This window comes from Diadema antillarum, unplaced genomic scaffold (genome assembly GCF_040938485.1).
Source record: "Diadema antillarum isolate AM-2024a unplaced genomic scaffold, OU_Dant_1.0 seq00001455_RagTag, whole genome shotgun sequence".
In the NCBI taxonomy this organism is placed as follows: domain Eukaryota; kingdom Metazoa; phylum Echinodermata; class Echinoidea; order Diadematoida; family Diadematidae; genus Diadema; species Diadema antillarum.
The window spans coordinates 492,292-507,389 of record NW_027272201.1 but is presented as its reverse complement, the minus strand read 5'-3'; the positions used below and the strand labels follow the sequence as shown (position 1 = coordinate 507,389).

The 15,098-nt window shown below is 38.9% G+C and overlaps 1 protein-coding gene across 1 annotated transcript in view; it reads right to left on the bottom strand.

Moving 5' to 3' along the window:
• The window catches only part of LOC139709633 (PDF receptor-like), a 119,543-nt gene that overhangs the window by 52,678 nt on the left and 51,767 nt on the right, over window positions 1–15,098 (bottom strand). The window contains exon 2 of the mRNA XM_071621592.1: window positions 4,735–4,843. Within this exon, the coding sequence (XP_071477693.1) occupies window positions 4,735–4,783 (49 nt within the window). The 5' untranslated portion in view covers window positions 4,784–4,843. The remainder of the gene's footprint in view (window positions 1–4,734; window positions 4,844–15,098) is intronic.

The window sequence follows — 15,098 nt, the reverse complement described above, 5'->3', positions numbered from 1 at the left end:
ATTTCACTCCTATCACAAAAATATAAATATATATACTTCCTACCGCCTAAAGCAAGGTATTAATCAGTTTGCTTGGTTCTATATCGTTGCAACAATTCAATTTTGATGTTTTATACATTCTTAATTATTTCATTGTAGTGATATCCGTTGCTATTGTGTAATTTTATGCCATATTGCTATCCTATGTTGCTGTTCTGTTATAGTAAATGTCAACTTATGTCATGTGGCTGTTTTCTTTTTCTGTTTCTTCTGAATTTCTTTTGGTTTTGCCTTGATTTTGCCGTATTCTCTTCAAGTGTTTGCAAATTGGTTCACGACCCAAGCCCTGACGATGACCTGCAAAAGGGTCGAAAGCTTGACAGCAATAAAAAGCAATAAGAGAACTATGGACTACTCTCTCTCTATATGTATATATAATATGTATATATATATATATATATATATATATATATATATATATATATTTATATTCATAAACTATTTTTTTCGTGTGCGTGTGTGTGTGTGTGTGTGTGTGTGTTTGTGTGTAGCTGGAGTGTGCTCACACGAATCAAGTGCATATTTATGAGTAATGCAATAGTTATGTATTAAGTGAAATCAAATAAAAAAAATTACTGAAAAAAATCCCCGATGAAAATGACAGCAATCCAGTGTTTAAAAAACAAATAATGCGAACACTTCAAGAATCAAACCTATGTCAATATGGTATATCATCATTAACGCAATATGCTTGACTCAAGTATTAGTTGTATCATAATACTATATTATTCATCGTAGTACACATGACATAATTTCTGACGTTATATTGACAACTTTATTTCATTTCAGAAAAAAAAAACTAGAAATGTCGTTATGGCGACTGGTATGCCTCCGCCTTAATGAATGGTTCTATAGTACAATGTCTCGACAATGTGTGATGAGTTTCAAATAATTGGCAAAATATTAAAGTGATAGGTTTGTCACAAATGTGTTGAATGTTCACTTTCCTTGACCTACCTTTGTAGGTTTAATTGGAGGGATAGCTATACTGCTTAAGAGTGCAGGTATTTGGGGATTTGAGGATTTTTCCTTCACTTTTGACCCTTTTTTTAAATAAGTCTATGCATTGATTAAATTTTCAAGGTACGGAGAAAAATGTAATTTCACTATCAAATAGTAAAATATTTGCATTCTAACTTGGCCTTTGACCCTTGAACTTTGACCCTTTGACCTTAAAATTCCCAAGAGAATCACTGTCAGGTAGAACATGCATAGATATATGTACTAAGTTTCATGATGATACCTTGAGTCACTTTCGAGATATGGACCAAGAAATGCAATTTTGCCATTTCACTTGACCTTTGACCTTTGGGCACGAAACTTCCAAGAGAATATCTATTGGGCTATACATGTATATCAAGTTTCAAGAAAAATCTGCCAAGTATTGCATTTAAATATGAGGTAAAAGTGAAATTATGAGCAGTTGACCTTGACCTTTGACCCATGACATTTGATCCATGACTCCACATTCCCTAGATAATCACTGCCAGTCAGTACATGCATATGTCCTAAGCTTGAACCATTTCCAAGATATGGAAAAAAAATGAAATTTGAACATTTTCACTTGACCTCTGACCTTTGACCTTTGACCTCATGACTTGAAACACTCTCTGGAGAATCTTTATTTTGTATTACATGTATACACCAAGTTTAAAAAAAAAACAACCTCCAGGCATTGCACAGATATGGGGGGGGGGGAAATAGTAAAATTTTGAGCATTTGACCTTGACCTTTTTACCTTTGACCTTGAGCATGTGCCCCCAAAAGTTGATGGGCACAACTTCGTCCACTCATGCATATACATACCAAGTCTCATTAGGATACCTTAAATGGTTTTTTAGTTACGCTGTCTACAAAATTCATTACGGACGGACGGATGGACTGGACGGACGGACGGACGGACGGACGGACGGAAGGACGAAAGGACGGAAGGACGGACAAACCGAAAATATAATGCCTCCGGCGACACTTCGCGGCGGAGGCATAAAAAAAAAAAAACAAGCCAGATTTCAGTGTGTGAAAATGGGATTTGCTACCTTTAAATCATAGGCCTTTAATACCACTGCCTTCTGCCCTAAATTCAAAGAATGGGGTAACTGTTTTCACACACAAAAAAGCAGAATCTATCCTATACAACTATAATCCTATATAAGGAGATTATGTGTGCCGAGTGGTATTTCTTTTTTTCTTACATATGACGTGTAAACAACAACAACAGCCCATGAAAGACTGATTATTACGTGATTCTGCGTGACAAGGGTAAGACAAGTTGTTCATAAATATTTCTTTTCTGAAAGAAAGAATAAGTTAAGGAGTTTGATGAAATAATGAGATTTAAAGAATGATGAATCGGTGACACGGAAACCTTGTTTTAGTTTTCCTTTTTTTTGTTTTCTTCTCTCTTTTTTTTTTGCGAATCGTATGATATGTAAAGCGGAAGAAACGTGTTTTAACATGATAGCTGAGAGAGGGTTGCAACAGGTCAAAAAGAAAGAATGTTAACCGAACTGGGGAAAAGAAAACACTGAAAAATCGAAGAACAACTATTCTCTTAGGTAGGAAGGGTATCGTATTCCTTATCCTCTCCTCTTCAAATTATGTGCAGGTGTCTAGACTTCCAAGATTGAACTTCAAAAATAGAAAATTCGATTGGTTGTTGACTTCTGGGCGGAGTTTTACAAAATAGAACCCATGTTGGGACGTCTCCTCTCGCTTTCATTTTACTCTGGGCTATCCATTATATTAGACTACCTCTTTTTTTTGCCTCTCTTTCTTTCTCTCTCCGACCTTAATTAGATCTATCCACTTGAATCTTGACTCACGGGCAAAAAGCAAATAAGAAATCGGCCAAGGGATATTCGAGGACCAACCCCCTTTCCCTTTATGTTCTTTCTTTATTCGTTTTCTGTTTCCCCCTATTTTTGGTGCATGAGAATTTGATAAGAGAGCCAAGCACCCACATCGTCTCGATTTCCATAACATTTTATTCGCCGTGCTGGAATTTTAGACGATTTATAGATTATCTGAAGTCCACTAATACGGCCCTTCTTCGCACGGGTGCTAGAGTCAGCGACGGGATGATAAGTTTAGAGCTTCGCTGCTCCATCTCCGCGTGTCGTGTTTTCACTCCCTCGCGGGTCATCCTGCGATTGTTTAGCGTCGTCTTATCTCCTTCTCTTTGTTTGTTTTTTGTTCCTTTCTTGCGTTAGTCTCTAAACCCAATATTCCCCGCATAGTTCGATCATTGTTTACAACAGTGCTTCCGTATTTACCCCAGCGAGACATTTATGTTCACGTGGATAGAAAAACAGAATATAATCATAACAGAATAATGATATGTGCCCAGTTTATTTCTCATCAGCCACATTTTGTGATGCCAATGTAGTAAGCGTGCAAGATCACAGAAAACTGTGAGCTTTGTAAGGCAGTGACTTTCTACGAGAGGTTATGGGTAGTTCGATGACTTGCAGCATATCAGAAGTAAATTGATGGGTATAAAGCAGTTAAATGCCTCGTTGGACCTTTGTCTGTAATGAAAATTAATTCACGGAGCCCTTGCATCATGGACGTGATGGAATAGGTGCGCAATCGTATGAATAATTATGTTAGCACTGATATTGTGTGCGCTTGTACGTCGCATTATGTACAATATGCATTTCAAATGTCAGTGCAGTGAGACACAAGGTGTTCTTTTTTTTTTCTAGTTGTGTGTGTTGGTGTGGGTGTGTGTGTGTGTGTTTTGTTGATATTGTTTAGTTGGTTTGACTTAAATGGATTTAAAATCATCGTCAACGTTAAAGAGAGAGATTATGGAAGTAAATACTGTAAAATGATGTTGCTTCTGTCTTCAACTTTACTTGTATCTTTATTTTTGGGGTATCTTTTAAATCTATATCCAGAACGGATTGCTCAATTATGTATGAGTTGAGAATGAAATCAATAAAGATCAAAGGGGGGGGGGGGGGGGGAGGTGTGTGCGATTTTGAAGAGGATGGATTTTCTTTGGGCTCAGTCGCAGAAAGATTCCAAAATAATTTCATCGACCATAAACCTTTCTGAAGGTTGAGGTCCCTGTTATTCCTGCCATTTTTATTTTTTTTTATTATCATTATTTTTTTTTCGACAAGATGAAATTATTGTGGATCATCTCAACCTGTCACATCGGTTTTGTGTGTGAGAGAGAGAGAGAGGGAAGTAACAAAGCGGCAAGAATTTTGTGACTTATTTATGACTTTCATACTTTTAAGAAATCACGAGTTGACTGAGAGAAACAATGCCTTCTCCAGCAAGATAATTGCAGACAGAGGCCAGGCGGGTTTTTTTTCACTCAGTATAGGGTGGGGACGCTGAGGAGCACTTCGTGTAGAGATTTATACAAGAGGTTTACCTTACATGCACATGTACTTGCTAACGTCATTGAAATACAAATTATATATATATATATATATATATATATATGGTTACAATTATGTTCATGTATAAAATGAGACTTGTGAATAATTCTCAAAGGGCAGACAGTAAATATCTTCGAATAAATATCAAATATAGAAGCAATATAGATTGAAATCTAAATTAAAAAAATATATATCTACACTCATATGTTCGTTGATTCGTCAATATGTGCATGTCTGTATGTCCCACAAAATCGTGACAGTGAAACATACTCAGATATAGATGATGTATAGATATACTCACAGTAGATTGATTGTTCATCATCTGCACATTCCTCATTGCCGGTTGCCATGGTGATTTCTTATGGATTCAACGACAACTTCGCTTGGTCAAGTGACGCTTTTCACGGTATCTGAAGAGAGATGAAAAGACAATACATGAACAACACAATAAAGTGATTACACTAAAGAATACAGCAGATATTTGTCTATATACAATCCGATTAGTTCCTGGTTGACTCAAAACTCATGATCGTGAAAGTCATTTTAAATGTCAACAGTAAGGAAACAAATTTAACTTTTCTGGAGAGTTGGTGTTCCATTGGTATACAATTTGTTTTAAAATATCTCAAAGCGAAGAAGAAGAAGAAGAAGAAGAAGAAGAAGAAGAAGAAGAAGAAGAAGAAGAAGAAGAAGAATGCGAAAGAAATGTATACCGTGTTAACAGAACAAAGTCTGCACTACACTGATTAAAGAACATCGATATCACACAGCCGTATCTGGAACAACAAAACTATGCCACTGATACTCGACGCTGTCCAAGATTTAGAGTAAATCCTTTAATTGGTGGTCGACATGGAAGAAGACTTCCCATCAAACTTCTAATTTTTGGCGCGGCAGGACGGACACGAGATACGCTACGCCATTTCATTGCCGTGCTTTTTTTTTCTTTCACGACCGATATTATGATGGAGAAGACTTGCATGTGGATATTTATATCTGGTCAGTCTAAATGGGGATTGTACACCATTCCTCTCAGGTCCGTACAGATGCAAACTGAAAGCGGGGTAATTTCAGCCTTACTTGCTCTAAAAATCCAGATTGCCAAACTTTGATCATTTGGTTTCCCATTTGCACCTGCGCTCGTATTTCACAAAGGCAATCTTTTTCGGTTAAACTGATGTGAAACAAAGATCTCTGTAAACAATCCTTCATTAACAATCACACAATTCTGTGCTCGGTATACATTGATATTTCAAGGAGGTTACTGGATGGATTCGCATGTATATTCTACTTTAAATTTTTAGATACAGATATGGAGGGGTGGGGGGGGGTTAAGTCATAAATTTCAAGTTTTGAAAGATATGGGGTTCCCAAGAGAAGCCATGAATAAAACCTATCAGAGTTTATTTAAAGGAATAATGATTTTCTGGATAGTTTCACATGTTTATTCTACTTTACATTTCTAGATACAGATATGGGGGGGGGGGGGGTTAAGTCATAAATTACAAGTTTTGAAAGATATGGGGTTTCCAAGAACTAGTTGAATTGTCACCTCAGCGTGAGAAGCTATGGATAAAACTTATCAGAGTTTATTTATAGGAGTAATGATTTCCTGGACGGCTTCACATGTTTGTTCTACTTTAAATGTATAGACAGAGATATGATTACTGTATGGGGGAGGGTTAAGTTATAAATTTCAAGTTTTGAAAGATGGAGTTTCCAAGAACTAGTTAAATTGTCACCCCAACGTGAGAAGCTATGGATAAAAGTTATCACGATTCATTTATAGGAATAATGATTTTCTGGATGGCTTCAAATGTGTATTCTACTTTACATTTTTAGATACAGATACATGTATGGGAGGCTTAGGTAATACATTTCAAGTTTTGAAAGATATAAAGATGGGGAGTTTCCAAGAACCAGTTAAAATGTCACCTCAGCGTGAGAAGTTGTGCATCAAACTTATCAGAGTGTACATTAGAAATTCAGATTTTCTTGGTGATTTCAGATAATGTGCAGAAGAAAAAAAAATACCCCAGAAAAAGGTACTGTTGCAAAGTCTTAAAACTACCGCAGTGTATTTCAATCATTTTGGCAAAAACCTTCTGAAAGTAGGCCAGAATAAACTAGCGTCATGTCCTATATCTGCAGTCATACACACTGTGAAACACCTGTTGAGCGCAGCCACCGCAGAGAGCCGATCGGAGCGCCAAAAGCCTCAATGATGATACGTCGTCTGCACAGAGCCTCAGTTCTCTGTTTAATACTAATACAATGTAGTAATGCCCACGCAGTTCCATGTTTTAAGATCGAAAGCCATGATCTTAGGTAAAACCACACTGACACTGATATTGACATACTGAAAACATACACCGCATATACCGCATATGGGCTAGGGATGAAGTATACGAACCAGTATCACTGAAATTTAAACTTGATCTGTGTGTTATACATGCCTATATATAATTTGACATATTTACACAAAATATGATATTGCATTCCTTGTTTCAACTATGGTTTGTGCATCTGCACTAACCAATCAACCTCTAGAATCATCGTAAATTGGCGGAGTTTGCATTGCATGTTACTACTGCAACAATTCTATTCTTTTACGCAGTCGATGATGCAACAACAAAGACACCGATTTTTAAAAGATTCACATGGAAAAATGAATGGATTATGCTGGGGTTGCAGAGGTTGAAAGTGAACACAACGGGGGGTGTTTTTTACCCCCCCCCCCCCTATCCTTTCTTTTCCTTTTCTGTCCTTCTTCCGGAGAAGTGAATTATTTTTCAATCAATCGAAAATTGAGATGTCCGCCAATGTCAAAATGATAACGACAAATATGTGAATAAATTGGAGCATTTTTTGCTTCCGCTTATTAATCTATCCTCAGAGGGCCTTTTACCCCTGAATTAGGCTCGTGAATTTCGCAAACTACATAGGGCGTTCTCGTATTCCTTGCAATTTGTTCGTGTATCCCAAATTCTATCAATTTCATTAAAGATAATATACTTGTCTTTTACGCCATTAATTTCCAAAAATCAAATCGAGGTAAAAACTAGAGCAAATCTGAATTGCTTTCATAAAGGGGAAACGGTCGTAAGTTTCATAATCAATTTCATTTCACTTTTCATGATGGATACACAAGGCAGAGACACACAGAATGTAGGTTGTCCAATACCATTGCAGATATACACACATACTAAACAAAGTAAAGGATTTGTTTTCTTGTTAAAGGCAAGAGCTAATTTCCGCAATTTCATTAGCAAACAGCATTCATTCCAAATGATGGATGAAACAGTCGTAGGATAGAATCCTTTCAGGGAACAAACAAACGAAATAAAGTTTTTGTTGAGATTTGACTTCAGGTTTCCAATTTTGAGGTAAGATAATTTAGAAACTTCTCTTGAGATTTGAAAGCACATACAATAACTCTGAGAATAATTCAAAGTTTATTTGATGAAAACTGGTTTTGAAATGGCTGAGATATCCGAAAAAAACCCAACCCAACCCAACAAAACAAAACAAAAAGGTCTTAATAAAAAGTGGGACCCATGTTTTATTAGGACCACTTTGTCTTACTTTGCTTTTTAGATATCTCAGCCATTTCAAAACCGATTTTCATCAAATAAACTTAGAGTTGTATGTTCTTAACTATTTCATATTCATGAGGATACTATTTTTCTCGCAAAAAGAGTTTCGCTATAAGCACCTATATCTCGCATGCAATCACAGGTGTTTTTGTGCGTGTACTTGGTATCCTACCTCTCCTATATGCATCTCTGGCAATACCTTTCGAAATACGTTTCATGAGGACCATCTTGAAATACACAAAATTGAGAACATGAAAGATTATCTTCTTTGTTGGAAGACGTTCAGTGTTGTTGTTGTTGCTTTTTTTTTGGGGGGGGGGTATAAAGTGAAAACATGCTCCTCCTCGTCTCTGCCACTAGTCTTTCAGGCTTCCCCTAAAGGTGTCTGGAATTGTCTGGTGTATTGCAAAATAATTCCTGAAGGTTTGTTCGACTTTATTCACACACGCTGCGTTTTTTCTAAGTCATGTTGCTGGTTGACGTCGCTTATAGTATCCTTCTTTAGGGCAAAACAGCGTAAGAAGGCGACTTATCAAGACACGAAAGACGAATCCCTGACTCAAATAAAAGTCGCTTAATCAAATTGTTTTGATGTCGTGTTTTGCCCTTTTTCATCCTCAAAGCAATGTATCTGAAACAGATTGCCTTCTCTCCTACTGTTAAAACAGGGCCCCTGCCTGAGTGAGATTTTAACAATTTAAAACTCTTCTTCTCATCTCTATGTCCCAGACACGCCTAATCGAGTTTGGAGAAGTCTCTTCACGCCTATAATCGTCCTACAGCAGTTTTGAACAAGTTTGAACCAGTTTAACCAAGTCGCCTTGGTAAGTTTTGACAGAAGTCCCCATTTTGTGGCACGTAAACACTTTCGTGTAGGCTACGTTAACTTTCGGGCTTTTGTTGTCGTAGTTGTTGCCGCTTATTTTTGTTTTTGTTTTTCTATTCTCATGTTATTTAGCGGGTATTTAGCGGTGGCTCTAATGACAACAACCTAACATCGGCGAATTTTTTAGACGAAAAAAATGATCTGCTTTTCTTCCATAATCATCTTTGAAATTCCATTAAGCTATAATAATGATTATGGTCCATCTTAACATTTCTGATAGCCACAAGAAATGTAATTGATAAATTGCAGAAAAGAACGGAAGAGCCAGGATTCCGAGCGCCGACGAGCGTTGTCATTATCAATCGTACACTGCAAGAATTCACACTCGTACTCCTCCCCGCCCCACATGTACCGAGCTGTTTGCTTTAACTCCAGCTATGCCGGAAGTGACGTATATCCCAACATGAGAACACAAAAGAACCAGTAACACTATCTTATCAAATACGTCTCATAGAAATTATTTGTATCAACATTATTATTGATTTTTATTTATTTATTCATTTATTATTATTATTATTTCTATTTATTTATTTATTTATTTATTTTTTTTGGGGGGGGGGGGGGTTCAGAGAATAGCATGTTACAAAAGCAAACCTGCAAGGCAAATCTTGTTCACGGGACAGAATCGCCTATTAAGGGACAATGACATTTTGTCGCCACAGGCGTCGCATCCATTAATTGAAAATGATCGATATACAAATTACGTAAAAACCGCTATTTGGTCTCACTTTATTGCACCGTAGGCATTGCGGAAGAGTATGCCAAAATCTAAAACCGCCCCACTGTGTAAGACAGTGTCTCTTAGTTCTTTCCTCTCTTATTCATTCACTTTTTTCGTCTTTTCTTCGAAGAGAGACATTTCTTCCCAGGGGTATTTTTGTGGGGGGAGGGGGAGAGGAGGCGCTGCGAAAGCAAAGACGGAGTAATCGATAGAAACCCGACTAATCTAGATAGAACTCATCATGACCGAAAGAGAGATAGAGATAGAAAAGAGAAAAAAAATATATGAGCCATACACACACACACACACACACACACACACACACACACTGACACACACACACACAACGAAACGAAATGTTTTATCAGACATGCTCCCGAGCAGTCCCGACAGCATTCATCGTGACCCCGTGACATTTTGCGAAATCGTCATCTCAGGATATGACGGGGTGAAATCTCGCAGCCCCTCACACTGTAATACGGAGAACTGGCACATGAATGTGCTGCTCCTCAATCATGACCAAATCTATTACTAATACACAATCATACACACTGTTGGTTTCTTGGAGAGGAGGACGCGCGAGCGCTATTTCTGTTAATCGTGTCTCCTTTATGAGCTAGACGACGCTGTTACTGTAGTTTTTTTTTTTGTCTACTTTCTTTTCCTTTTCGAGGCACACAAACAAATTGATTGGGACCATTCTTCAGATTTCGCCACCAAAAAAAAAAAAAAAAAGAAAGGAGGACATTCTGTTTTTTTCGGGTTTTTTTTTTCTGTAAACAGAAGACGGAAATTCTGACAATTGCGAAATACAATGGTGCCGTGTCAACGCATATCGAGATTTGGATAAAAGAAACATGCTGCGTTTTACAGCTCATTACATTGGTTTCCTTTAACATAGCGTCATGACGTCATTGCTTGAAAATTGGCTTCAAATTTTTACGAACATCAGCTCCAGGGGTTAATGATCTGACGACTTTGCCTGCCGACTGGATGCGAGTACTTCTCGCTGAAAATGGATCACCTTCATTTCACACTTTGTAAACAACAACATTATTCATACGAGAGCGTCGCTGACAGTTTAAGCTCCTGTTACGCAACAGCTCAGAAAAAAAATAGCCATAGAAGAAAAATGAATCATTTGCATAAAAATCCTTGTCAAAACTGAACGTCCTCCCGATCATTAATCTCGAGGCACGACCACGATTAGGAAATAGCTATGTATATGACGGGATTCATCACTTTGTCTTCCTCTTTTTATTTTTCTTTCTATAAAAAGCCATTGCAGTTATGCAGATGCAGATCCTGTTACGCAACAGATCAGAAAAAATAGCCATAGAAGAAAAACAAAAATCATCTGCATAAAAATCCTTTTCAAAATACATTCTCCTGATCATTTATCCCAAGGCTCGACTACGATACGGAAGCAGCTTTGCATATGACGGGATACATCACTTTGTCTTCCTCTTTTTATTTTTCTTCCCATAAAAAGCCATTGCAGTTATGCAGATGCAGATCCTGTTACGCAACAGATCAGAAAAAATAGCTATAGAAGAAAAACAAAATCATTTGCATAAAAATATTTTCCTTCTATTTTGTCCTCCTGATCATTAACCCCAAGGCACGACTACGATACGGAAACAGCTTTGCATGTGAAGGGATTCATTACTTTGTCTTCCTCTTTTTATTTGTTTTCTTTCTAAAGACATTGCAGCGTTATCACTTTGACTATAAATCTCCTGTCTGTTAGCCCTGAGCTAATGCTCTGTGTGAAACCACCACAGATACCCCGAAAACCACTTTCTCCGGTGGCAGGGTGAAGAAGGTGACGAAAGAGGAGATAGTCGAAGCTTTGCTGACATATCTTATAATACCAGAGCTGATCGACTCGGCGCTTCCTGTCTGATAATCGATCGCAACAGCCCACATCGGGGATTTTGGCCCCAACGTGGCAACCTCAGTCTCCCACCCTCTCCCCTCCCGCCTCCTCCACCTCAGCCCCATCCCCTCCCCTCCCCCTTACAGAATTACACTGAATGATCCGATACACAGTATGGTATGAGACAATTCAAAACAGACAGTTCCCCCCCCCCCCAAAAAAAAAAGAGTAAGAAAACGTGGTTGTAGATCTTAGTTCTATCTATCTGTATTTGCCTTGTTTGCTTGTTTGTTTGTTTGTTGTTGTTGTTTTTTCATTTCCATCTGAGAAGATGGCGGGATAGCCCATACTCAGCTGCAATAGCTGGTCTTCCATGGGGTCCAGTTACATGTTAGGCGGGACGGGACCACTTTACCGGGTTAAACACCATGCTCTTTGCGATGAATATGAAGCGAGATCTTTTACGTATATGTGTTGTGACTTTTTCACACAGGGGACCTCTATTAATTTTTATGTCCTATCCGAGGGACAGAGTGTTTTGCCTCTTCCTAGAGGGGACGGTAAGATTACACACAACATTGCTCAGTGGGACCGACCCCGTAATCGAACCGGGGTCCTTTGGATCGTGAGGCAGACGTGCAACCGTCTTAGCTAACTCACCGCCCTCATGGACTTGTTCTCATAATAGTTGCTACCCGGATTCACAATAGCTGGTCAGGCAAAGAGCTTCTCCTCGGTTCCAGGCCTCTGGGGTGAGGATGTTGGTGTTGGTGCGAGTGGTGGCGAGAGTACAGAATCAGGAAGCATTCTCTCGGTGCTCCATTGTTACAGATACCCAGTCTAAATCAACGGTGTTGTGTACAAGTGCGCCACAATCAAGAGCAGAGTACTGGTGCCTCGGACGAAAATATTTTGAGGAGAACGTCATTGTCAAGGACATTTTCATGCGATGTGCTATACACTAAAATCAAGACGTTCTTATTGCTGGTGGGGGGTTATCATAGTACATTGGAGGAAACCACAACTATTAGGCTGCGATGATGATGGAACAGATGGTGAAGGTGGTCACTAACCGTCTGGGGACAACTTTTCTTTGGCTTTCTGAGGTGTTTGTCTTTTGCAATTGATGTTAGGACGATGTTTTGGCTCAGTCGATAATCGCGTCTGCTTCAAGATCCAAGGGACACTGGCTTGATTCCCGAGTCCCACTGAGCAATGTTGTGTGTAATCATACTGTTCCCTCTGGTAAGAGAGGCAGAGTGTCCCTCGGGTAGGACATAAAATGGAGGTCCCGTGTGTGAGAGAGTCACAACTCATGCACACAAAAGATCCCGCTTTATTCATTCATCGCAAAGAGCAGGGTGTTTGACCCGGTGAAGTGGTCTCGCCTCACTTCCAACTGGACCCCATGGAATACCAGTTAGTGAAGCTGAATATGGACTTACCAGCCATCTTCTCAGATGGAAAAATGAAACAAATATCAATCGACAATAACAAATTTCTTTAAAACAAACCCCGCCAGAAGTAATGCTGTACCACCACGCCATAGTTTCTTCCCTGTTAGAAAGAACACAGTGTCCCACAGTGTGAAACAAAATGTGAAACACAGTGTGAACACAGTGTGAACACAGTGTGAAATCTCTTCACACTGTTAATTTAAAGCATTTTGTGAACACATTATGAATCATCAATTCACAGTGTGAAACAGAACATTGCTATGTGAACACTCTGTGAAAACCTGAATACCTCAGTGTCAAATTATCTTCACACTGTTAAATTTGAGCATTTTCACACAGCTGACTATGTGAACACATTGTGAACACAGTGTGAAATCTCCTCACATTGTTACCTTTGAGCGTTTTAACATTGGGAACACATTGTGAATCGCCAATTCACATCAGTGTGAAACAGAACATAATTATGTGAATTCTCTATGAAAAACCACACCACAGTAATGAAATCATCTTCACGCTGTTAAAGTCGAGCGTTTTCACATAGTCGACTATGTGAAAACACTGTGGACACACTGTGGGACACACTGTGTTCTTCCCACCAGGGTTTCAGGAGGTGAAAACGAGATCTCTATCCATTGTGGTAGTCTTACTCTGAGGTGGCTCGAACGACGAACCCAGCAACACAAGTTTTCCGCCACTTGCTCCTTTGGGCAAACAATCAATAGTGAAGACGGAACCACGCCACCCTTCTCCTAATGAATCATTACCTTTGCTTCATGGTGTTGGGTGAGGAATTGCTCATGTCAGATGACAAAAACGTAACATATCTTATTAAAGCTCCACCTTTTTTTTCTGTTGTGATCAAATTGAAAATATGGTCAATTACGGTCAAATATGACCATAATAAATCAGCTTTCGTAGGTTAGATGATTAAGTTAATCTAACATCTTGTGGTAAATCCGTTCATCTTCTGAGCTTTGTATCATGTCCATGCAGAAACAATAGGCCTTTCTCGAGCTAAGCCCGTGCACTTTTTTTTTTCTATCCTCGTACGATCGGAACATCTGTGACCAATATTTACACCAGGAGGAAGAGATCAATGGGCTCGGCAAACAATCCTACTGCATGAACTCTACGGAAAAGACAATACGTGGGACTGCAGTTTAAGGGTAGTCATCCCAAGTGCAGCAGTGTTGCCGTCGAGGCACACGCCGTCAGCTCACTTCGAACGCGTCATCCATGTTTGTCCCAGCTGCATTAGCTGATTGACGAGTGTATTCAAGCAGATCTCCAGCAGAAAAGCAACCACACACACACACCTGACACATACACACACACACACATACATCAAAACACACACATACACGAACACACACATTGTGCACACACACACCCACACCCACACACCATGACTTACATGAAGACACGTGTATACACTGGAAGAGGCGCATTCACGCCAGAAAAAAAGAGAGAGAAAGAAACAAAACGAAACAACTATTAAACGAAAAAAAAAAAAACTCCCGTCACGAAAAGTGTGAGTAAACACAGGGAGCGCTTTGGGAAGACACTGCAAATACTCTTCGGACCTAAAATAGATCAATCCCACACGTGGGAGTGCAACGCAAGTGAAACACCGTGCATCTCAGCTAGGAGCAGTCAGGAACCTTGTCTCATACCATTACTTAAACGAGGCTCTCGTGCCATCATTTACATCGATTCTATGGTAGATTCACAAACGATAGTTCACATGAACACGCACATAAACGCGACTTTTTTCCACATTCATTTGTCGAATTTCGTCCAGATATATCATATGAAATTATATTTGCTGCATATTATACAAAATAACAAGGTCGTGTACGTATAATAACAAAGCTAACATCGCCGGTGAAGGAATGTATGAACATGTACATAATTTTCTTCTTCTGAGGAGCCTTCTAAGAAATTAACTTGAACAATGTAGACAGAAATCTCTTCGGGGTCTGTAAGTCCAGACTCCCATAGCCGCCCCATGAACTTGGCGATGATATTATAGGTATCATATTATATCATCTTTATTATTCCGTTAAAGGGATGGTACAGTTCGTATTGAGAATGGGGCTTCAGGTTTCCAATATTTTTTATGATGA